General features: G+C 44.3%; 1 protein-coding gene across 1 annotated transcript in view; it reads left to right on the forward strand.

The window, feature by feature from the left end:
- The first annotated feature begins 465 nt into the window (after positions 1–465).
- Positions 466–25695, forward strand: part of BRWD1 (bromodomain and WD repeat domain containing 1) — a 113476-nt gene continuing 88246 nt past the window's right edge. Inside the window, exons 1-8 of the mRNA XM_062204926.1 lie at positions 466–623; positions 702–760; positions 847–876; positions 953–1012; positions 15195–15345; positions 17399–17497; positions 17836–17996; positions 21804–22025. Coding sequence (XP_062060910.1) covers positions 575–623; positions 702–760; positions 847–876; positions 953–1012; positions 15195–15345; positions 17399–17497; positions 17836–17996; positions 21804–22025 — 831 coding nt within the window. The 5' untranslated portion in view covers positions 466–574. The remainder of the gene's footprint in view (positions 624–701; positions 761–846; positions 877–952; positions 1013–15194; positions 15346–17398; positions 17498–17835; positions 17997–21803; positions 22026–25695) is intronic.

A 25695-nucleotide genomic window follows, 5' to 3' on the forward strand; every position in this document is an offset into this window, starting at 1 on the left:
TCCGCCCCCACCTCCGCCCCCGGCCAGACCCCCGCCCCCACCTCCGCCCCGGCTAGACCCCCGCCCCCCAGCTCCGCCCCCGCCCCCGGCCAGCCCTCCGCCCCCACCTCCGCCCCCGGCTAGACCCCCGCCCCCGCCCCCGGCCTGACCCCCGCCCGCGCCGCCCGCCCGCGCCGCCCCCTCACAAAGACCGGCGGCGCCTCACCGCGCGCAGGGATCCGGGCCACGCGCGCTCCCCTCCCCCCCCCGCCGCCGCCCCGCCCCGGGCCGGGGCCTCCGCCCACCCCCACGCCCTCCTCCCGGCGGCCCCGGAGACCGCGGCGAAGCGGCGCGGCGGGCTCCCCCCGGCGGGGCGGGGTCGCGGAGGCGCCGCCCGCCCCGCCCGCGGAGGGACTACTTTTCCGCTCGGCGGAGGGACTACTTCCTGCCCGCGGAGGGGTCGGCAGCCGGCGGCGCGCGCGCCATGGCGGCAGCGGAGGCGCGCGCCTGAGGAGAGCGACGCCGGCCCCGGCAGGCCTCGGCGCGGCCTACACGCTTCCGTCGCCTGCTCCCGCCGCCCTGCCCGCGCCCGGCCATGGCGGAGCCCCCGGCCGCGCGACGCCCGGTGCCCCTCATCGAGTCGGGTAAGACGCGGGCCGCCCCCGGCGCGGCGCCCGGGCCCGTGGCGGCCGGTGCTGACCCTCTGCCCCGTCTCCCCGCAGAGCTGTACTTCCTCATCGCCCGCTACCTGTCGGCCGGCCCGTGTCGGAGAGCGGCGCAGGTGAGTGCGGCGGGCGGGGAGCGGGCGGCGGGCGGGTCGGGGCCCCCCGGCTCGCCCGGCCGCGCTGACCGCCGTCTCTGCCGCAGGTGCTGGTGCAGGAGCTGGAGCAGTACCAGGTCTGTGCCCCCCGCCCCGCCCCGCCCCCGCGCGCCCGGCGCGGGGCTCACGCGGGGCGCCCTCCTGTCTTTGCAGCTGCTGCCGAAGAGGCTGGACTGGGAGGGGAACGAGCACAGCAGGAGCTACGAGGAATTGGTGAGCAGGGGACGCGGCCCCCGCGGGGCGGCGGGGGAGGGGGGCCGCCCGCCCCTCCCCCGCCGCCGACCCCGCAGGCTCGAGCGGGACCCGGCCCGGGGGGCGACTCCGGCGCCGAGGTCCTGCGGCCGGGGTGGGTTTCCAGGTGTGGCCGCCTACGGGGAGTGCGGCGAGCGGCCGCCGGCCAGTCAGAGGGACGCTCTCATCGCCGGCCCGGCCGGCCGCCCTTGTAACTCGAGCTCTGATTGGACGCCTCTCTTTTTGGCCCCGCCCACGCCTTCCGACCACTTGTTCCCTAGGAATAGAATCGTTGGTGTCTGAAGGTGGGGAGCGTTGCCGTGTTTAGCTTTCTTTCTTTCTTTCTTTTTATTTTTCCTTTCCCCTCGGCAGCACCGTAAGGACATGGCCGCTGCCCGGATGTGCCGGTCCGGCCCCTGTGCTTCTCTAGACCGTGCTGTGTGTGTTGGTGGGCTTTAGGCTGACTTGGTGCTGTGTGAAACTTAATATAGGCGTTATGTAGGCAGGGTTTTTTGGATTCCACTTCTCTCTATTTTTTTAGGATTTATGTGTTTTGAGAGGTAGAATTACAGACAGTGAGAACGAGAGACAGAGAGAAAGGTCTTCTGTCCGTTAGTTCATTCCCCAAGTGGCTGCAACGACGGGGACTGGGCCGATCCAGAGCCAGGAACTTCCACCTGGTCTCCCACGCGGGTGCAGGGCCCATCCACTGCTTTCCCAGGCCATAGCAGAGCGGGATCGGAAGAGGGGCAGCCAGGACTCAAACCAGCCTGTACGGGAGGTGGGCGCCGCGGCGGGAGGAGTAACCCACTGCACCACAGCGCCGGACTGATTGCACTTCTCTTTGCCTTGTACTTCGTGAAGCTGTTCAGTTGCTCTCCCAGTCTGTAAATGACGCTGGCTTACAACACTAGCAGCTGCAGGGATTCGTTTGTCTTCAGTGGAGGAGAACGTTTTTCAGGACCATTTGCCCTTTTCTGTATTGGCCTGAAGGATGTCTGCGGTTGCCAGGACACAGTCACCGTTTTGTATAAGGAAAACAGTTGCGGGAAAAACGCTTCTGCGTGGTCTTTTTTTTTTTTTTTTAATTTGAAGGGCAGAGTTAGAGTGAGAAAGAAGCAGAGAGATGGAAAGTGCCCATATATATATATATATATATATATGGATTTATTTTATCTTATTTGAAAGAGTTACAAAGAAGTAGGGACACAGAGAGGTCTTCCATCCACTGGTTCACTCCCCACATGGCTGCAAAAGCCGTATCTGAGCCTATCTGAAGTCAGGAGCTTCTTCCGGGTCTCCCACCTGGGTCCCAAGGATTTGGGCCATCCTCCACTGCTTTCCCAGGTGCACTAGCTGGGAACTGGATTGGAAGAGGAGCAACTGGGACTCGAATCAGCCCCGGTATGGGACGGCAGCACTGCAGGCTGGGGCTGTAACCCATTGTGCGCAGTCCTGGCCCCTGCATGGTCTTTTACCACAGTTCTGAGACTTGCAAATGGAGGGCGATAGGATGTCCTTCCTTAGGTTTCTGTCCTTCCTTAGGTCTCCTGAATTACCCAGATAAGCCAGGGGGTGTCATCCACGTACACAGCTAGGTGTGAACACTGAAAGTTGGGTGAAGGTGCCAAAGAATTATAATTTAAAGAGTGAATGCTTGAACGTGGACGTTTTGCGGAGTGAGTCCTAAAATTTCTGCATAATGGCTGGATTTCTTGTGTTTGGTATCTTCAGATTTGTTTTTGTTTGTTTGTTTAAAGGAATTGTTTAAAGGACTGCTGTTTCACTAGTTATGTTGGTGATAAAAAGTAGCCTTCCTGGTGAAGCAGAAAATCATGATTGACACAACAAACTGCAGTTAGGCTGCTGGAGGGAAAATTCAGTTTCTGAAGCAAATACAGTGCTGTAACTGCTGGAAAAGTCACAACATTCATGGAAGCCTTTATTTTTATTTTAGTTTTTTATTTATTTGACAGGTAGAGTTACAGAGAGAGAGAGAGAGAGGTCTTCCTTCCGTTGGTTCATCCCCCCATGGAAGCCTTTTGTCTTTTGCCACTGGGATTGCTTAAAACCCTACTGGAAAATGTTCATTTTGTTTAAAATCACTTAAGTTCTCTGAACTGACAGCTTGCTGTGGCAAGACAGATGTTGTCTCATTGCGTGGCTGATGTGGTCTGTCTGGTGGATATCCTCTTCTCCTCCCTTTTCCTGCTACTCCCCCCTGCACACAATGGAAGACAGTGAATCTCCTGTGTAGAGTTTTTGTGAAGGAGATATGTGGGGTTTCTAGACTTCCATACAAAGCCTCCGTTTTTCAGCTGAGCATAATATAATGATCTATGTACCACACTAGCAGGTTTGACTCTGTAACCAACTTGCTCTGTTTACTTTGGTTTCGATGAGGGTTTTTTTTTTTTTTTGTATTTTATCTGGAAATCTTCAAATACCGAAAAATAGAATAGTGAATCACCCGCCAGGTACCTGTTCATCTTTACTGATGATCATCAGAGAATGTCGGCTGTTACCTCTGCTCCACTGTATTTAGGCAAATTCTGTGGCCACCTGCTTCATAGGTTAACATGCTGGGTGCTTGGCAGCGAACTTCAGATGTCACATTCATCTCCGATCTTCAGAGTGCGCCTCTAAAAAGGACTGGTTTTTATTTTCTAAGTGCCAGTATGAGAGTCCTTATTCAGATTTTCTCTTTGTTGTTAGAGTGTCTTTTTATATTTAGTTGAAATTAATCTTGGGAAAATGTTTATGCACTGCATTGATTGTTTCTATCTCTTCTGAATAGTTTTCTTCTTGAGTCGTTGGTTTACTGAAGAGACTGAGGCAGTCTGTCAGATTTTAGATTTTGTGTGCGTGTTTCCTCAGGATGTTGCCTTACTCCTTCTTCCTAGTGGGGCTCATTTGATTAGAATCATCTGAGATTTATAAACTCTAAATGCCCACGGTGTGTCCTAAACCAGTTAAATCAGAATCTCTGTTATGGAACTAGGCATCAGCATTTTTTTTGTTTTGTTTTGTTTTTTTAAATGCTTTTTCAGTGATTCTAATAGCAATGTTTAGAAAGCTACAGTTTATCTTAGATTTGTGGCCATGCTGTTGCTCTACCCTGCATTTGGGAGCAAGGGTGGCTTTTGTATGTTGGCTTTTTGAGAGTAATTACTTCTCAAATTCTAACCCTGCTTTAAGAGCTGGGTCTGTGAGTTTACAAAATTTAATTGGAATCTATATGACATATAGGTGGTGAGGACAGAAGAAGGAAGAGGAATATAGGAATATAGAGTTGGGCATTTGCCTCCTGGTTCAGACGCTGCGTGGGAAACCCACAGCATCCCATACTGAAGTGCCTGGGTTTGAATCCTGTTCACTCTTTTTTTTTTTTTTTTTTTTTTAAGATTTATTTATTTATTTGAAAGAGTTACACAGAGGAGGGGCGCGGGGGGGGGGGGTCTTCCATCTGCTGGTTCATCCCCAATTGGCTGCAACAGCTGGAGCTGCGCTGATCCCGGAGCCAGGAGCCAGGAGCTTCTTCTCGGTCTCCCATATAGGTGCAGGGGCCCAAGGACTTGGACCATCTTCTGCTTTCCCAGGCCATAGCGGAGAGCTGGATCAGAAGTGGAGCAGCCGGGATTTGAACCAGCAACCGTATGGGATGCCACCAATGGCAGGCGGTGGCTTTACCTGCTAAGCCACATGTGCTTGCCCCTCTTGTTTCATTTTCCAAATGCCTCCAGTGTCTGATGCTAACTAGCACCTCAATTCTGGTTTCTACACAGGTGGCAGGAACTCAGTTATTAGCTATTACTGTAGCTTGCCAGGTCCGTATTTTCAGGAAGCTGGAGTTAGGAGCTGAGGCTGAGAATCCAACCCAGACACTTTTTTTTTTTTAATTTATTTTACTTATTTGAAAGTCAAGAGTTGGAGAGGTGAGGCAGATATTCTATCTGCTGCTACACTCCCTAAGGGGCCACAATGGCCAGGGCTGGGCCTGACTGAAACCAGGAGCCTGGACCTCCATCTGGGTCTCCCACGTGAGTGGCAGAGCCCAAGCACTTGGGCCATCTTCTGCTGCTTTCCCAGGCACATTAGCAGGGAGCTGGATTAGAAGTGGAGCAGCTAGGACTCAAATTAGTGCTCATATGGAATTCTGGCATTGCAGTTAGTAGCTTAATCTGCTGCTATCACAATGCTGGCCTCAAACCCAGGGACTCTGATATGGGATGTGGGCATCTTCACTATTAGGCTAAGTGCTGGCTCTGAGACATTTTAATATTCATAATGGCATTGGTGAATTAAATCTGGATATGAACATTTAATTGCTTAGGAGAAATTAACTGACTTAAATGAATTGTTATATATTTGATTTTTTTAAAGGTTATTTATTTGAAAGTCAGGGTTTCATACGGAGGAAGAAAGGCAGAGAGAAAGAGAGATCTTCCATCCACTGGTTCACTCCCCAATTGGCCGCAGTGGAGGAAGTTGTGCTGGTCCGAAGCCAGGAGCCAAGAGCTTCTTCTGGGTCTCCTATGTGGGTGTAGGGACCCAAGGACTTGGTCCGTCTTCTGCTGCTTCCCCAGGTCACAGCAGAGAGCTGGATCAGAAGTGGAGCAGCTGGAACTCGAACTGGTGCCCATGTGGGTTGCCGGCACTGCAGGAAGCAGCTTCACCTGCTACGTCACAGCGCCAGCCCCACATATATTTGATTTTAAAAGTTGGAGGCGGGCCCAGTGCTGTGGCTCACTTCGCTAATCCTCCGCCTGCAGCGCCGGCATCCCATATGGGCACCAGGTTCTAGTCCCAGTTGCTCCTCTTCCAGTCCAGCTCTCTTCTGTAGCCCAGGAGGGCAGTGGAGGATGGCCCAAGTGCTTGGGCCCCTGTACCTGCATGGGAGACCAGGAGGAAGCGCTCCTGGCTCCTGGCTTCAGATCGGCGCAGACTGGCCGTAGTGGCCATTTGGGGAGTAAACCAATGGAAGGAAGACTCTCTCTCTCTCTCTGTAACTCTGTAACCTGTCAAAAAAAAAAAAAAAAAAAGTTGGAGGCTACCTTAACTTTGAGATTTAAATTGTTTTATTAAGCTACAGTGTCCTGGTGACAGTGCTCAATGGGTGATGGAGAGTTGCAGAACTGGACAGCTAGGCTTATATTTTCAGTTCTGTATTTTTTTTTAAAGATTTATTTATGTATTTGGAAGTGAGAATTATACACAGAGAAGGAGAAGCAGAGAGAGAGAAGTCTTCCATCCACTGGTTCACTCCCCAATTGGCCACAATGGCTGGAGCTGAACCAATCTGAAGCCAGAAGCTTCCTCCAGGTCTCCTGTGTGGGTGCAAGGGCCCAAGGACTTGGGCCATCTTCTACTGCTTTCCCAGGCCATAGCGGAGAGCCAGACAGGAAGTGGAGCAGCTGGGTCTCGAACCGGCGTTCATATGGGATGGGGCGCCAGCGCTTCAGGCCAGGGCATTATTAACCCACTGCGCCACAGCGCCGGCCCCAAGACCTTGCTGTTTGAGATAAGATTTGAGCCTCTTTGGATGTTAGTGTCCTTGAGGGTCCTGGAATCTCGTGCACTGGGAATACTGAGAGATGACGGTGCTTGTGATCTCCTTCATTTCACAGGAAAACCTCTTAACTTGTTGCTTTTGGAAATTTGGTTTCTGGTTTCCTATTAGTGATTCTGTGAATATGTAAATTATGTCTGTCTGCATTGATTTGGGATTGTAATTGTTACTTGTAGTAAGTTTCTAGAAACTTAATCATTAAGTAAAATGGCTTCCATGTTTTAGATGTCTATTATATATTTTGCTGTTCTAAAACGCTCTACCAATTTATATTCTTGATTATGGTATATGAGAGTATACTTATTCAACCTTTTAATTTTATCTAGTCTAATGGGTAAAACGTTACTATTAGCCAATATTTGAGTCATTTTTTTCCAAGTGCTGTACATAGTTAAGAGCCTGAATCTGTACTGATTCATTTGATTCTTCCTTTGACTCTATTACCTTATATGAGTGGTAAAATAGAATTAAAAGATAGTGTTGAGGAGCTTGCCTTGCGGCGCAGTGGGTTAAGCTGCTGCTTGTGATGTTGCCATCCCATATGAGCGAGTTCAAGTCCTGGCTGCTCTGCTTCTGGTGCAGTCCCTGCTCATGTGCTTGGGAAGAATGACCCATGTGGGAGACCTGACTCCTGGCTTGGCCTGGCTCTGCCCAGCCCCAGCTGTTGAGGCCATTTGCGGAGTGAACCTGCAGATGAAAGATCTCTCTCTTTCTCATAAAACAGAAATTAAAGAAAAAAAAAAAAGATAATAGAATGGGCGCCATGGCGTAGTAGGTTAAGCCTCCTCTTGTGCTGGCATCCCATGTGGGTGCCAGTTCATGTGCTGGCTGCTCCTTTTGTCATTCAGCTCTCCGCTAATGGCCTGGGACAGCAGTGGAAGGTGGCCCAAGGCCTTGGACCCCTGCGCTGGCTCCTCTATAGTATTTTAATGATTGAACTTAAAAAGTACTTAGTTCTGAGCTATAGCCTTTCGAAGGGTAGCTGTGGTATACGTTCTGGCTTCTTGTTCTGTATCCATTTGGAAGGTAAATTGTGCTCTGAATGATTTAATCACATTTACCGAAGAATTAGTTCTGACCTTCCGGTACTCAGCAGCTACGCTTAGAACTTGCACCAAGTACAGTGCTTCTGTTTGAGCTTTCTGAAACATTAAGATCTGTTTCTTGAAGAACATTTTTGTAAACTGTTGGGTTTCTGTTGAGTTTTAATGAATTTGTTTTAAAGATGAAGCTAATTTGAGTAGTGTCTTAAGCACTGTACCATACGCCTACCTCCAAATACTTTTTTTTTTTTTTTTTTACAGGTAGAGTGGATAGTGAGAGAGACAGAGAGAAAGGTCTTCCTTTTTGCCGTTGGTTCACCCTCCAATGGCCGCTGCGGTCGGCTCATCTCGCTGATCCGAAGCCAAGAGCCAGGTGCTTCTCCTGGTCTCCCATGCGGGTGCAGGGCCCAAGCACTTGGGCCATCCTCCACTGCACTCCTGGGCCACAGCAGAGAGCTGGCCTGGAAGAGGGGCAACCGGGATAGAATCCGGCGCCCCAACCGGGACTAGAACCCGGTGTGCCGGTGCCGCAAGGTGGAGGATTAGCCTGTTAAGCCACGGTGCCGGCCACTCCAAATGCTTTTAAATGCAGTCTCTTCGCTCCAAAATCAGTATTTATTTACGTAGGTCCTTTAGTATGAATGAAGTGCTAAGCTCTCTTTCTTCTTATTTTTCATTGGATATCTGTTCTGCCATTGAATATTCAACTTACTTGTAAAGTTTGGAAATGAAACTGAGAGTTTGTCTCTTCAGATATTGAAGAGGATTAAGAAACAAGATAACAAAGTTTTAATTTTGTGTTGCAGAAAATGTTACTTCTTGTTTCATTGTTGTGCTACACTATTGTTCATTGTGTAGGAACTGTAATGTGATATGGTAATTGTAAATTTTCCCTTTTCATGGTTTCTAGGTGACATTTAAAATAATTTGAGGGAAAGTGAAAAGTCAAACATATGAAAGATACTGAATATTCATTCTAGATCTTTATTAGATCATAGCATCTCGAACTTTACAGAAAAGGCTACATTCTCTCCTAATTTTCTAATTGCTCAGGCTATTGAGACCCTTCTACCACTTCTCCTAAGAGCTACCCTGGGATTGAGGAGGCTCATTCATGGTCACAAAAATGTTCTGGAAGGTTGTGATAGTGATACATGTGAGTCCAGGAACGTGGAACTGAGATTGGTTATGCTGATGCAGAGCAAGCTGAGAGTGGTCATTGACTGAAGTCTCCGATGGCTGCAATAGCCGGAACTTTGCCGATCTGAAGCCAGGAGCCAGGAACTTCTTCCAGGTCTCCAACATGGATGCAGGGACCCAAGGACTTGGGCCATCATCTGCTGCTTTCCCAGGCCATAGCAGAGAGCTAGATTGGAAGTGGAGCTGGGACTCGAACCGTTGTCCATATGAGATGCCAACACTGTAGATGGTGGCTTTATCTGCTATGCCACAGCGCTAGCCCCTAAATGTTACTTTTATTAACATTCATGTGTAAGCCTTTAAAATACTGAGCATTATTTTACTGATTTGCTCATACTGTTATTTTTAATAATTCAAAACCATTTTTTAAAAGATTTATTTAATTAAAGGCAAGGAGTTATAGAGAGGCAGAGGTAGAGAGAGAGAGAGAGAAGTCTTCTATCCATTGTTCACTCCCCAAATGGCTGCAGTGGCGGAGCTGGGCAAATCCGAAGCCAGGAGCCCAGAGCTTATTTATTCCAGATCTCCCATGTGGGTGTAGGGTCATAAGGACTTGGGCCATCTTCCACTGCTTTCCCAGGCCATAGCAGAGAGCTAGATCGGAAGCATAGCATCCAGGTCTCGAACCAGCACCCATATAGGGTGCTTGGTGCTGCAGGCGGTGGCTTTACCTGCTACACCACAGTGCTGGACCACCTCCATTATTTTAATGGATCAATTTTTCAATTTTTTTTTTCTTTTTCAGTCTGGAAAATTAGTATAACCTGATTGTTTGAAAAGTAATTTGAATAATTTATTTTTTAATTTAATTCATTTATTTGAAAGGCACAATTACAGGGAGAGAGGAGGAGAGAGATCTTCCATCTGCTGGTTCACTCCCCAAGTGCATGCAGTGGCTGGAGCCGGGAGGATCTGATGCCGGACGTTAGTAGCTTCCTCTGGCTCTCCCTGTGGGTGCAGGGACCCAGACACTGGGGCCGTCATCTGCTGCTTTCCCAGATGCATTAGCGGAAAGCTGGATTGGAAGTGGAGCCGCTGGGACTTGAACCAGTGCACATTTGGGATGCTGGGACAGCAGGTGACAGCTTTACCTGCTACGCCACAGTGCTGGCCCCATGATGATTTAAGAGGTCAAATAATATAATTTCTACACTGGGAAACAATCTAATTTTTTAAAAGCTTTATTTATTTGAAAGGTAGAGTTAGAGACATAAGCAAGTGCTGGTTCGCTCCCCAGATGGCCGCAATGCCAGGCCAAACCCAGGAGCCAGGAGCTGCTTTTGGATTTCCCAGCTGGGTGCAGAGGCCCAGTCACTCCTGCTGCTGCTGCTTTCCCAGGCGCATCAGTAGGGAGTTGGATTGGGAATGGAGCAGCGGAGAATCAAATTGGCACCCATATGGCAGGTTGTGGCTTTGATCTGCTGTGCTACAACGTGGGTCCCCCTGAGAGACAATCTTTAAACTTTTGCATCTAGAGAAGTTCTTTTTTTTATTCTATTTGCTATTCAAAATGAAGTCGCCATTGTTTGATAGGCTTGGAAGTCAATTATGTTACTTTGAAATTCTCTACCAGAGTATTAGGCCTCCTAATGGACTCTGTCAGGGTAGAGAAAGGTGGTTTTCCCCTATCCAAAAGCCATGTTGTCTTTCCCTTAAGTTGTTTTATCTTAAATATTTAAAGCTTTCAGATATGTTGTTTAGGTCAGTTAGTGTCGTTAGTTTAGTGGTGATTTTTATTTTCAGATTGTATTACAAACAGGTGTGTGATTTTTATTTTTATTTTACACAGGCACTCTGATAAGGGATGCAGCGCTCCCAGGTGACAGCTGGACTTTAGGAAAAACACCTGACCCTTACCCAGGCTTTATTGTGCACCAGGCTTATGAACAAAAACTTTATATTAGATCTAAGTTTACTTTACATTTTGATTTTTTATTAACAATCTGTAGATCAGTATGAATCTATGTTTCAGATTTTCTTTGGAGCAGTGTTTCTTAGGGAATTTGAAACATGGAGGCTTTGGTGGTGTCGTGGTGTTTCGGGAATACTGCTGGCATTAGTGGATGGAAGCCAGGGATACTGTGTATCCTGAATGTGTGGGATAGTCCTGTGGAATGATAGTTTTCATTCCTTAAATGCTGGTGGCATTATAATGGATTGAGATAGCCTGGGAATACAGCATTGAAGTTTTTTTTTTTTTTTTTTTTTTTTTTAGGATTTATTTATTTATTTGAAAGTTGGGGTTAAATAGAGAAGGAGAGGCAGAGAGAGAGGTCTTCCATCTGCTGGTTCACTCCCTGATTGGCTGCAACGGCCGGAGCTGCGCCCATCTGAAGCCAGGAGCCAGGAGCTTCTTTTGGGTCTCCCACATGGGTGAAGAGGCCCAAGGACTTGGGCCATTATCTACTGCTTTTCTAGGTCATAGCAGAGAGCTGGGTAGGAAGTGGAGCAGCTGGGACTCAAACCAGCGCCCATATGGGATGCCGGGACTGCTAGGCAGCGGCCTTACACGCTATGCCACAGCATCAGCCCTGAAGTTTTTTTTTTTTTTTTTAATGATTTATTTATTTATTTGAAAGTCAGAGTTACACAGAGAGAGGGGAGGCAGAGAGAGAGAGAGTCTTCCATCCTCTGGTTCACTCCCCAGTTGGCCGCAACTGCTGGAGCTACGCAGATCCGAAGCCAGGAGCTTCTTTTCGGGTCTCCCATGCGGGTGCAGGGGCCCAAGGACTTGGGCCATCTTCCACCACTTTCCCAGGCCATAGCAGAGAGCGAGATGGGAAGTGGAGCAGCCGGGGCTAGAACCAGTGCCCATATGGATGCCGGCGCTTCAGGCCAGGGCGTTAACCCACTGCGCCACATCGATGTCCCCAGCCTTGACGTTTATAGCAGATATATTCCTGTCAGGTAGCTCTTGGCATATTCATGAATTAAATATACACAGTAACCTTTATGTTTTTATTTTCTGGTAATTTATCTGACATTTAATATGTACAAACATGGAACTAACTCCTCAACACCAGCATCATTAAGTCCACTAAAGTTACTGTCAAGATTTAAAATAAAGAAGTTAAAATCTCTCCAGTTGTCAGCTTAGTCTTCAGTTCGAGATGAACTTCTGGATGGGGATGAGGATACCTTTCTTCTTCTGTAATCATGTTTTTCTTAGGCTTCTCGAAAGCCAGAAGTCTCTCAGGTTTCAGATAAGCAAGTGCTGATAGTGTTTTTGTTATTTTTGTTAAGGTATAATTGTAGCACACTAAAGTGATCAAGTTGATAAATGTTGATGTATGGTTATACCCTTAAACATGTTACTAATATAAAAATAGTGAAAATGTCCATCACTCTGAAAAATTTCCTCTTGCCCCCTTTGAAATTCTTTCTTACCGCTCCTCCCCAAAACAACTACTGATCTATGATTCTATTATTTTACACTTCTAGCATTTAATATAAATTAAATTGTACAATATATATTTTCTGGCTTCTTGTAGCATACTTTGTATTATGTGGTACCAACATTGCATTTCTTTGTATTGCTAAATTATAGCACGGTATATTCATTCACCTGTTAATGGACATTTTGGGTTATAACCACTTTTGGGTTCTTGCAAAGGAAACTGCTAAGAACATTCATGTTGAAATGTTTATTTGGACACACGTTTTCCTTTTTCATGGATAAGTACTTAGAAATGGAATAGATGGATTATATGATAGATATAAAGTTAACTCTTAAACTATTCAGCTGTTTTTGAAATTGGTCAAATTATATTCCCACCAGCAGTTTCTCCACATTCTTGTTAACTTTGGTCAGTCTTTAAATTTTTTTAATTATTGAGAGAGAGAAAAAGAGGGAGAGAGAGCCTATTCATAAGTTTTGCTTCTCAGATGCCCACACTGGGAACTTAGAAGATTGGGCCAGTTTTCTCGTGTGTGTGGCAGGAATCCAAGTGCTTGAACCATCACCTGTTGTTTTCCAGGGTATGCATAGCTAAGAATGCTGGAATTGGTAGTGGAGCTGGGACTTGAACCCAGGTACTCTGACATGGGATGCGAGCTTTCCAACCTGTGTCTTAACTACTAGGCCAAATGCCTACCTTATCAGCCTTTTTAACTTCAGCCATATTAATAGGAGTAAGGTAATATTGCATTATGGTTTTAATTTGTATTTCACTGAGTACTAATGAGGTTGAACATGTTTTCACATGTTTATTTGCCATCTATATTATCTTCTTTGGTAGTGTGTGGATCTTTTGCTCGTTAAAAAACTCAGCTTGTTGAATTCTTTTTTTTTTTTTTTGTAGTTTGAATTTTCTTTATTTGAAATCAGAGTTATATAGAGAGAGGAAAGAGAGAGAGAATCTTCCATCTGCTGATTCACTTCCCAGACTGTCGTAACAGCCAAGTCTGGGCCAGGAGCTAGGAGCTTCTTCTAGGTCTCTCATCAAGTGGCAGGGGCCCAGGCACTTAGGCCATTCTCCACTATTTTCCCAGGTCATTGGCAGGGAGCTGGATCAGAACTGTAGAAACTGGGGCATGAACTTGTGCCCACATGGAATGCTGGTATTGCAGTTTGCAGCTTTACCTGCTGTGCCACAACACCGGTCGTGGGTTGTTGAATTTTGAGAGTTACGTATTCTGGATACATTTCCTTGATCAGATATGTGCATTGTGATGATTTTTTCTTGCCTGTAGCTGTCTTCATTGTCTTCGCACTGTCCTTGAAGAACAGAACTTGTTGTCAGTTTATTTTGTGGGTTGTCCTTTTGGTGTATTAGAAGTCTTTGCTTAGTCCTACAGCGTAAAGATGTCTTTGATGTTCTGTTTTAGGAGGTACATGGTTTTAGGTTACACATAATCATCTTGGGATAATTTTTTGTTTGTAATGTGAAACGTGGATCAAGTCCTTTTTTTATTTTTTGCAAATGAATATCCAGTTTTTCCAGCACCATTTGTTGAAGTGACTACCTTCAAAACGTTCATGGGGAATTCTTGTATTTTAATTCTATGTTTAAAAAGATTTATTTATTTATTTGAGGGGCAGAATTATAGAGGGAGGGATAGACACAGAGAGAGGTCTTCCATCTACTGGTTTATTCCTCAAATGGCCGCAATGGCTGGAGCTGGACTGATCTGAAGCGAGGAGCTTCTTCTGGGTCTTCCACGTGAGAGCAGGGGCCCACACACTTGGGCCATCTACTGGTTTCCCAGGCCATCAGCAGGGAATTGAATTGGAAGTGGAACAGCTTGGACTCGAACCTGTGCCCACATGGGATTTGGGCGCTGCAAGCGGATGCTTAACCTACTATGCCAGGGTGCTGGCCCCATTAAATCATTTTCTCTACAAACTTTCTGAAGTCCTAGTGTGTGTTCTGGACACTTTGTTCCATTGATCTCTTTGTCTCACTTTATACTTGCTTTTTTTTTTTTTTTTTTAAATTTGAAAGGCAAAGTTACAGAGAGAGGGAGATACAGCAAGAGAAGGATCTTACATCCACTGGTTCCTTCCCAAATGGCCACTATAGCAAGGACTGAGCCAAGCTTTAGCCAGGAGCCAGGAACTCATCTGGGTCTTCCATGTGGATGGCCGAGCCCCAAGTGCTTGGGCCATTTTCTGCTGCTTTCCCAGCCACATAAGCAGGGAGCTGGATTGGAAGTGGAGTGGTTGGGACTCTTCCCATTGCGCATACAAGATGGTGGCATCACAGTTTGGGGCTTAACCTGCTGGGTCACAATGCCAGCCGCTATACCATGCTATTTTGATTATGATAACTTTATAATAAGTTGATGCTTGCTATTATTAATCTTGTAACTTTGTTCCTTTTAAAGGTTCTTTTGGGTTTTCCAGGTCATTTTCATGTAAATTTTAGAAAACAAAATATCAATATCTGCAAAGAACTCTTGCTGGAATTTTGATTGGGTTGGGTTTGAATTGATCGATATACTGTGTAAGTTGTCTTTAATTTCTCTCAGCATGTTTTGTAGTTTCCACCATATATATATATTTTTTAAGATTTATTTATTTATTTGAAAGAGTTACACAGAGAGAAGGAGAGGGAGAGAGAGAGAGTCTTCCATCTGTTGGTTCACTTCCCCAATTGGCCACAACGGCCGGAGCTGCACCTATCCTGCTTTCCCAGGCCATAGCAGAGAGCTGGATCGGAAGTGGAGCAGCTGGATCTTGAACTGGCGCCCATGTGGGATGCTGGCACTGCAAGCGGCGGCTTAACTCGCTTCGCCACAGTGTTGGCCTCACCATATGTATTTTCATGTTTTCTTATACGTGTCTATGCCTATATATTTACTATTTTTGATATTATTGTAAACAGTGTTGTTGTTAAAACTTTTCAACCAGGTCTTATCCAATAAACATGTGGCTCCTGATCATCTGTTGCAAATCTGCCAGCGCATCGGTCCTATGTTGGATAAAGAAATTCCGCCCAGTATTTCAAGAGTCACTTCTTTACTTGGTGCAGGAAGGCAGTCTTTGCTACGTACAGCAAAAGGTACCTTAATTTGAAGACGTGTTCTGCTTTGTATTAATAGCTTAATAATTATTATAATTGTGGAGTAATGTAAGCATTGTGGAAGAAAGGTGATATGTAACTATAAATCATGCTGTGGACTATAAAATTTTGCATTTAGCATAGAACTTTGAATTTTATTACATAAGTGTCTAATGGGTCCTTTTGCATTTAAAATATTGATAAAGATACAGTTGTTAAGCTAAGAAGCTTGAATTCTTTCTGAGATGTGTTTGAGGTTTTATCAATGTGAGTTCTTAACTTCCCATTTTGTAGCTCACTCCTAACTTCATTGAATGTAATTGTATGTGTCTAAATAAACTCTTAAATGCTAGAAGTACTTCTTTGGATATTTAGATTCTGAAAGCCCTTTGTTATGAGGGGAGGTGATTTTCTAAATTGGGTAGCAGTTTGCAATCAAGCACCAAAAATGTAAAATTGCATGGTTCTTTTTTCACTAATTAACTTTTTTGCCAAGTTATGTGATAGCAAAATGTTTGGAATTGCTATTCTTTTTCTGTTAGATTGGTATAATTGACTTAGACTAAGTATATGTATGTGATATAATCTATGTATACACGTGGCTAAACTGCTAATGGGAAAGATCGTTGGTTCCTCTGATCCTGAGCATATGTCAAATTCATCTCGTGGTTATTTTTGTCAAGAGTGGTTGCTGATGTGTTGCACTTTTTAGATGCATCACCAGTATAAAGCTTGACTGAGAAAGAACAACCCTATCTCTTGGTTCCGTGCCTGACTGGTTTGTCAGCTTAGTTGTTTCGTAGTAGAGAGACTATAGCTGTGCCACACAGTGGCTCTAATCAGGAAACTGCTCATATTCTCCCTTTTTCTGTGTCCCTGTTCACTTTGTAATTACTAGGTTGTTATATAGTAGTCATTTGGGTAGCCTGTTTGCCTTTGTTCACTGTGTCAAGCTCAATGTTTTGTGCTGAGCATTGCTTCAGAACTGGAAGATCCTAGAAGAGACCTCAGTAAGCTGCCCTGGGGTAGGACCATGTTTCTCCATTTGCTTTGTACTAGTGCCACAGGAGGATGCCTTGTAACTGCTCTTTGGTCCTGATAGTGGGACTGAATCCATTCATGTCAAACGTATCATGCCTGTTAGTTTGAGGCACCCGAGGCTCAGCAGAGGTTGTTATGATGCCTTCCCTCTCCTTTCTGTTGTCAAGAAGCTAATTTCTAGCTCAGCGTTACTGTTGGACGTAACCTGGGTGCTGCTGCTGTCTCCTGGAGAGGAGGGCAGGCATTTTTTCTTAGTGCATTTGCTGGTAGGTCAGGGAGGGATGGGTTTTAGAATTAGTGTTCAGACTCACAGATCCTCAATGTATGTTCTTCTGTAAAGGACTGTCTGTGTTCTAAAACACGGGGAAAGCTAATTTTATGTGTTCATTTTTAGGAGACTAAAGTCATGACAGTATTGGCCAGATTAACTTTAAAAGTGAGATAAGTTAATTAAGTCAAGGATTTTCTTATCAAAGAAATTAAATTTTTCCTTTTAAAATTTCCATTTTTGAAAAGTTGGATCAATTGTTATTAAGACCTTTTCTCTTTCATATTGTATCTTACAATTCTGCTTTGAAAAATAAACACTTATTTGATGTTAAATGGGACTTGGAGTCCAAAAATCTGGCTCTGTGGCCCGTCTTCACTCTGCAGTGGATCTTTAAAGTCCTGGAACCTTTGAGCCTCAGTTACCTCACTTGTACATTGGCAAAAACACCTACCTCACAGGGTTGTTGTGAGGATTCAATGAGATAATGTATGTGGAAAGCACTTTGTGAATTGTAAAGTGCTGCACAAATGTTAGTCGTTGTTGCTGCTGTATCTGAGATGTCGTAAAGTTCTTTTTCCCCTTCAGAAATAGTCTAATAAACCTCCAGGGCTTTTCTGTTTAAGTATATTAGTTGGTAAAACTTTGAATAAACAGTTTATTACAATATACGTAAGTATTCTATAAAATCTTTCTTGGGGTTAACTGTCAAGATTTTATGTGTATCTAAAATTCATTTTAAAGACTGCAGGCACACAGTTTGGAAGGGCTCTGCCTTTGCTGCTCTTCATAGAGGAAGACCACCTGAAATGCCGGTGAATTATGGTTCCCCACCAAATCTTGGTAAGTGAGGTTGGCTTTGAAGTAACTGAAACCATTCTTTAATTTCTTAATAAGGTTTAGAAATGCTGTAATAAAAAAATTTAAAAATACTGGTAATGTTATTTCAGTAGTATTGATCAAATTTCAAATTATTTTTCTAAATATTAAAAATAAAATTAATTAAAAGTTATAGTAGTCTGTTAATGATGATAGTACAATAGAATTAGGAAGACATTTGTATCATTAGGATTTCTCAAGAATAGAGTTTGTGATCTTATAGAAATTGTTTTGGATTTTTCTTAGCATTTTATATAATGTTCCCCCTTAACCATTTTCATTGTTTTTATTTTATTTCCTAGTGGAGATACATCGAGGAAAACAGCTCACAGGGTGTTCCACTTTTAGCACAGCATTTCCAGGAACTATGTATCAGCATATAAAAATGCACAGAAGGATTCTTGGACATCTGTCTGCTGTTTACTGTGTAGCATTTGATAGGACAGGACATAGAATCTTTACAGTGAGTTAACATTTTAAACTCAATTTGGTATCATTTTGAGCACTTAAATGTGCTTCAGAACCATCTAGGAAGTCTTGTAAAACATAGACTGTTGTTTCCCATTCTCAGAGATTTTGACTAAATTGGTCTGGTATGGGGCCTGTGAAATTTGTCTTTTTTTAAATTTATTTTTAATGTATGTGAGAGGCAGAGAGTAGGAGGGAGCGCCTATCTGCCAGTTCATTTCCCCGGATGTCGACAACTGCCAGGGAGCTGGAAATTTAATCCAGGTCTCCCACATGGGTGGCAGGAACCCAATTACTTCAGCCATCACTATTGCCTCCCAAAATGAGTCAGGAGCTCTGGCTGGGTATTGAACCCTCAGGGACTTAAGTGAATGTGGATGTCTTTATTTTTAAAGATTTATTTATTTGAAAAAGTTACAGATATATTAAGATTTATGTATTTATTTGAAAGGATGAGGGTGAGACAGATGTCTTCATCTGCTGGTTCACTCCCCAGATAGCCGTAATGACCAGCAGGTGGAAGCCAGGAGCCAGTAGCTTCATCTGGGTCTCCCATTTGGATAGCAGGGGCTGAAGCACTTGGGCCATCTTCTGCTACTTCTCCCAGGCCCATTAGCAGGGAGGTGGATTGGAAATGGGGCAGCCAGAACACAAATGGGTGCCCATATGATATGCTGGCATTGCAGGCAGTGGCTTTACCTGCTGTGCCACAACTCCTGCCTTGGACCTGGGTATCTTAACTGGTGTCTTAACTGTTAAGCTAAATTCTCACCCCAAGTTTGTATCGTTAATAAATACCTCAATGGATATAACTGCAGATAGTCAAGTCTATGTGTTATTTTTAGATATATTGATGTAGAGTAGTGGTTCTTTTCTCTCTCTCTCTCTTTTTTTTTTTCTTTAAGATATATTTATTTATTTGAAAGGCAGTTACAGAAAGAGAGGGCGAGATCTTCCATCCACTGACTCACTCTCCAGATGGCCACAACAACTGGGCCTGGGCCAGGCCAAAATCAGGAGCCTGGAACTCTATTCTGATCTCCCTCCTGGCTGCAGGGACCCAAGAACATGGGCCATCTTCCATTCCTTTCTCAAGAGTATCAGCAGGGGGCCGGCGTCCTGGCTCACTTGGTTAATCCTTTGCCTGCGGCGTCGGCATCCCATATGGGCGCCGAGTTCTAGTTCCAGTTGCTCCTCTTCCAGTCCAGCTCTCTGCTGTGGCCCGGGAAGGCAGTGGAAGATGGCCCAAGTGCTTGGGTGCCTGCACCCATGTGAGAGACCAGGAGGAAGCACCTGGCTCTTGGGTTTGGATCAGTGTAGTTCTGTCTGTAGTGGCCATTTTGGGGGTAAACCAACAGAAGGAAGACCTTTCTCTCTCTCTCTCTGTCTAACTCTGTCAAATTTGTTTGTTTGTTTGTTTATTTATTTATTTATTTATTTATTTTGACAGGCAGAGTGGACAGTGAGAGAGAGACAGAGAGAAAGGTCTTCCTTTTTGCCGTTGGTTCACCTTCCAATGGCCGCCGTGGCTGGTGCGCTGCGGCCGGCGCACCGCGCTGATCCGATGGCAGGAGCCAGGTGCTTCTCCTGGTCTCCCATGGGGTGCAGGGCCCAAGCACTTGGGCCATCCTCCACTGCACTCCCTGGCCACAGCAGAGAGCTGGCCTGGAAGAGGGGCAACTGGGACAGGATCGGTGCCCCGACCGGGACTAGAACCCGGTGTGCTGGTGCCGCAAGGCGGAGGATTAGCCTGTTGAGCCGCGGTGCTGGCCAAACTCTGTCAAATAAATTAAAAAAAAAAAAAAAAAAAAAAGCATCTGCAGGAAGCTGGGTTGGAAGTGGAGCAGCTGGGACTTGAACCAATGCATATATGGAAAGCTGGTTCTAATAATGTGTTTCAGGCTTTGGCTTAACCTGCTCCACCAGCCACAGCTGCAGGCTCTTGAAAAAAATTTTTTAAAACAATTAATTTAAATGTCAAGAGTGTCTCCCACGTGGGGGCGGGGGCCCAAAACTTGGGCAGTCTTCTGATTTCCCAGGCCGTAGCAGAGAGCTGGGTCAGAAGTGGAGCAGTTGGGACTTGAACTGGTGCCCATATGGGATGCCGGCGCTTCAGGCCAGGGCTTTAACCCACTGCACCACAGTGCCAACCTCTCTTTCTGGTTCTACCTCTCTCTGTTACTCCACCTTTCAAATGAATAAAATAAATCTTAAAAAAAAAAAGGCTGGTGCCACGGCTCAATAGGCTAATCCTCCGCCTGCGGCGCTGGCACCCCGGGTTCTAGTCCCTGTCGGGGTGCTGGATTCTGTCTCGGTTGCTTCTCTTCCAGTCCAGCTCTGCACTGTGGCCTGGGAGTGCAGTGGAGGATGGCCCAAGTGCTTGGGCCCTGCACCCGCATGGGAGACCAGAAGAAGCACCTGGCTCCTGCCTTCGGATCAGCACGGTGTGCCGGCCGCAGTGCGCCGGCTGCAGCAGCCATTGGGGGGTGAACCAATGGAAAAAAGGAAGACCTTTCTCGCGGTCTCTCTCTCTCTCTCTCTCTCACTGTCTACTCTGCCCCCCCCCCCCCCCAAAAAAAAAAAAGTGTCAGAGAGCAAGAGCGAATTACCTTCCATTTGATAGTTCACTTCTTACAGCTGGCGTTTGGCTGGGCCAAAGCCAGGAGCCAGGTGACAGGAACTAGTACTTGGACCATCATCTGCTGCCTCCTAGGCATGTTAACAGAAAGCTGGGTCTGAAGCAGAGGCAATGCTCAGTCCCAGGCACTTTCATACAGGATATGGGCATCCCAAGTGGAGCTTAAGCTGGTTTGCCACAGCATCCTCCCCATAGAGTTCTTCAGCATACATATTAAGGATGCTTGGGGCTGGCACCATGATGAAGTAGGTTAATCCTCTGACTTCAGCGCTGGCATCCCATATGGGCATTGGTTCAAGTCCCTGCTGTTCCTTTTCTGGTTGAGCTCTCTGCTGTGGCCTGGGAAAGCAATGGAAGATGGCCCAAGTGCTTGTGCCCCTGCACCCGCAAAATGGGGGTCTTGGAAGAAGCTCCCGGCTCCTAGCTTTGGTTCGGTTCAGCTCTGGCTGTTGTGGCCTTTTGGGGAGTGTACCAGCGGTTAGAGGATCTCTCTCTGTCTCTCCCTCTCTCTGTACAACTCTGCCTTTCAAATTAAAAAAATAAATCTTTAAAAATAATAGCTTTTAAAAATGGAATTAAATTAAATGTTTTAGGGAAAAAACAGGTGATGATAAGTTTATCATTTGAAACTGATATTCAGAATAGATAATGAAATGTTTACTGAATGAGTGCTAGCTGGTACTGTAAATTTGAGACAGATTGGTTATTTCAAGTGAGGATAGTAATCTCACCATCTGTTTTTGGGGTAACCCCTTAGTCTTATTTCCCAGGCTTTGTAATACATATTTGTCCTAACATTCATCAGATTATTTAGTTTGTATGAACTGGACTTAACATTTAAGTGTTGTTAATTGATATAGGTGAGCATGAACTTTTAATTGGGACCTACTACTTGGAAGAGAAATTTGGATAAAACATTTATAATGCGCTCTGATCTATGGAAATGATAACTTCATAGTATATTTATGCAGAATTTCCTTTGAAGAAAAATACTTGTTCCCTAAGTAGTCTGACCAGATGAATCATAGTTTACAGAATATTCTACCTTTGGGGAGAGGGGAGGCATTCTAGATACTTAATTTGGGTGGCATCCAAAGGTGTTCTCTTAAATGATTTTAAAGACTTGCTTAACTAACATTTATTCTTGGATGTATTTCTCCTTAGGGTTCAGATGATTGTTTGGTGAAGATTTGGTCAACACACAATGGCCGCCTGCTGTCCACATTAAGAGGTCATTCTGCAGAGATTTCAGATATGGCAGTAAACTATGAGAATACATTGATTGCTGCAGGGAGCTGCGATAAAATAATTAGAGTGTGGTGCTTGAGAACTTGTGCCCCAGTTGCTGTGCTCCAAGGACACACGGGATCAATTACATCTCTACAGGTAAACTTCTAGCTTAGTGAGTCCTTTTTTTCTTTTTTTCCCTCCCCAAGAAACCTTTTATTTAAGCAGTACAAACTTCATGCATTTGGTAAGTACAACTTGAGGAATGTAGTGATTGTTCCCAACGTACCTGCCCTCTCTCCCCTTTTCCTCCTCCCTCTCCTATTCCCATTCTTATTTTTTACTAAAATCTATTTTTAATTAACCTTGTAACACATATGATTAACTCCACTAAGTAAGAGTTCAACAACTAGAATGAAAAGAAATGTTTCTCAGCAGTTAGGGCAAAGGCAGTTCAAAGTCACTGTGTCTCAAAGCTTCAGTTTCACTATGGGTTACCTTTTAGGTGCTCTGTTATCACAGATCAGGGAGAATTTATGGTATTTGTCCTTTTGGCTTATTTCACTAAGTGTGATATTTTCCAGTTTCATCCATTTTGTTGCAAATGACAAGATTTCATTTTTTTCACTGCTGTGTAGTATTACATGGTGTACATATCCCATAATTTCTTTATCTAGTCTTCAGTTGATGCACATGGGTTGATTCTGTTTCTTAGCTATTGTAAATTGAGCTGCCATAAACATGGGGGTGCAGATAACTCTTTCATATGCTGATTTCATTTCCATTAAGTGAATTCCCAGCAGTAGAATGGCTGGGTCATTTGGAAGGTCTATATTCAGATTTCTGAATTATCTCCATACTGTCTTCCTTAGTGGCTTTACTGGTTTACACCCCCAACAGTGGATTAGGGTACCCTTTTCCCCACTTCCTTGCCAGCATTTGTTGTTGGTTGATTTCTGCATGAAAACCATTCTAATAGGGTGAGTGGTGGTTCTGATCTGCATTCCCTGAGGGCTGGTGATCCTGAGCAGTTCTTCATGTGTCTGTTTTCCATTTGGATTTCCTCTGCCTGTTTAAGTCCTTTGTGCATTTCTTAACTGGGTTGTTTTGTTATTGAGTTTCTTGACCTCTTTATATATTTTGGTTATTAATCCTTTATCAGTTGCATAGTTTACAAATAATTTCTCCCATTCTGTCAGTTGTCTCTTCATTTTGCTGAGTGTTTCTTTTGTAGTACAGAAGCATATCAATTTGATGTCATCCCATTTGTCAATTTTGGCTTTGATTGTGTGTGCCTCTGGGGTCTTCTCCAAGAAATCTGTGCCTATGCCAATGTCTTGGAGGGTTTCCACAATGTTTTCTAATAATTTGATGGTATTAGGTCATAGATTTAGGTTTTTAATCCTTTTTGAGTATAAGGTGTAAAGTAGAGGGCTTGCTTCAAACTTCTGCACATGGAAATCCAGTTTTCCCAAAACCATTTGTTGAAGAGACTGTCCTTGCTCAGGGATTGATTTTAGCTCCTTTGTCAAAGATCAGTTGGTTGTAGATGCATAGGTTGATCTCTGGTGTTTCTGTTCTGTTCCATTTTTTCTATCCATCTGTTTTTGTATCAGTACCAGACTGTTTTGATGATAACTACCCAATAGTATGTCTTGAAATCTGGTATTGTGATGACTCTGGCTTTGTTTTTGTTGTTTAAGATTGCTTGAGCTCTTTGGGGGTCTCCTGTGTTTCCATATGAATTTCAGCATTTTTTCTATATCTGAGGAGAATGTTCTTGGTAGTTTGATTGGTATCTCATTGAATCTGAAAATTGCTTTGTTAGTATGGACACTTTGGTGATACTGATTCTTCCAATCCATGAACGTGGAAGATATTTCCATTTTTTTGTGTTGTCTTTCTTTAATGTTTTGTAATTCTCACTGTAGAGATCTTTGACATCCTTGGTTAAATTTATTCAAAGGCATTTGATTTTTTTCTGTAGCTATTGTGAATGGGATTGATCTTAGAAGTTCTTTCTCAGTCATGGCATTGTCTGTGTCTACAAAAGCTATTGATTTTTGTGTATTGATTTTATCTCCTGCCACTTTACCAAACTTCTGTGAGTTCCAATAGTCTCTTAGTGGAGACTCTTAAATACCCTATATATAGAATCATGTCATCTGCAAATAGGGTTTACTTTGAGTTCCTCCTTTCCAATTTGTAACTCTGTTTGATTTCTTTTGCCTAATGGCTCTGGGTAAAACTTCCACGACTATGTTGAATAGCAGTGGGTGAGATCAGTAGGAATGCTTCCAACTTTTCCTTATTCAATAGGACGCTGGTCATGGGTTTATTATAAATTGCCTTGATTGTGTTGAGGAATGTTCCTTCTGTACCCAGTTTGCTTACAATTTTCATCATGAAAGGGTGTTGTATTTTATCAAATGCTTTCTCTGCATCTACTGAGAAAATCCTAAGGTTTTTGTTCTTGAATTTGTTAATGTGGTGTATCACATTAATGTGTGACTGTTGAACCATCCTTGCATACCAGGGATAAATCCCACTTGGCTTGGGTTAATGATTTTCTGATGTAGGGAATTGTTTTGAATAGCTTGAGAAGAACTGGAGTTAGTTCTTTAAATGTCTAGTAGAATTCAGCAGTGAAGCCATCTGGGTCCTGGGCTTTCCATTGCTGGGAGGGTCTTTATTACTGATTCAATTTCTGTCTTGGAAATGAGTCTGTTTAGGTTTTCTGTGTCTTCATGGCTCAATTTAGGTAGGCTGTATGTCCAGGAATCTATACCATTTCTTCCAGGTGTCCAGATTTGTTGGCATACTTCTCTTTATAGTAATTTCTGATAATTTCTGTGGTGTCATTACATTTCCCTTTTCTTCTCTAATTTTATTGATTTAGATCTTCTTTGTTTTTTGGTTAGTGGACCGGTGATGTGATGTGTCAGTTTTGTTTATTTTTTCAAAAAACAGCTCTTAGTTTTACTGATCTTTTTTTATTGTTTTGGTTTTGATTTTGTTGATTTCTTCTCTAATTTTAGTTATTTCTTTTTTCCTACTTTTTTCACTTTGATTTGTAGTTGTTTTTTTAGGTCCTTGAGATGCATCGATAACTCATTTGTTTGGTGCATGTCCAATTTCTTGATGTAGGCACCAGTTGCTATAAACTTTCCTCTTACTGCTTTTTTGTATCCCATAAGTTTTGATATGTTGTATTGTCATCTTCATTTGTTTACAGAAATTTTTTGATTTCTCTTTTGATTTATTCAGTGATCCACTGTTTATTCAGGAGCATATTTTTCAGTCTCCATATGTTTACCTATGTTCTAGGGATTCTTGAGTTGTAGGTTTCCAGCTTCATTCCATTGTGGTCTGAGAAGATGTGTGGTATGCTTTTTATTTTTTTGAATTTGCTGAGAGTTCCTTTATGGCCTTGCTTGTGGTCAATCCTAGAGAAAGTTCCATGCACTGGTGAGAAGAATGTGTGTTCTGCAACTGTAGGATGAAAAGTTCTGTAGAAATCTGTTAGGTCCATTTGCTCTATAGTGTCGATTAACTCTGCTGTTTCATTGCTGATTTTCTGTCTGTTGCTGAAAGTTGGGTATTGAAATCCCCCATTACAATTTTTTTTTTTTTTTTTTTTTGACAGGCAGAGTGGATAGAGAGAGAGACAGAGAGAAAGGTCTTCCTTTTTGCCGTTGGTTCACCCTCCAATGGCCGCTGCGGCCAGCACATCGTGCTGATCCGAAGCCAGGAGCCAGATGCTTCTCCTTGTCTCCCATGGGGTGCAGGGCCCAAGGACTTGGGCCATCCTCCACTGCCTTCCTGGGCC

Source organism: Lepus europaeus, chromosome 2 (assembly GCF_033115175.1).
Source record: "Lepus europaeus isolate LE1 chromosome 2, mLepTim1.pri, whole genome shotgun sequence".
In the NCBI taxonomy this organism is placed as follows: Eukaryota; Metazoa; Chordata; class Mammalia; order Lagomorpha; family Leporidae; genus Lepus; species Lepus europaeus.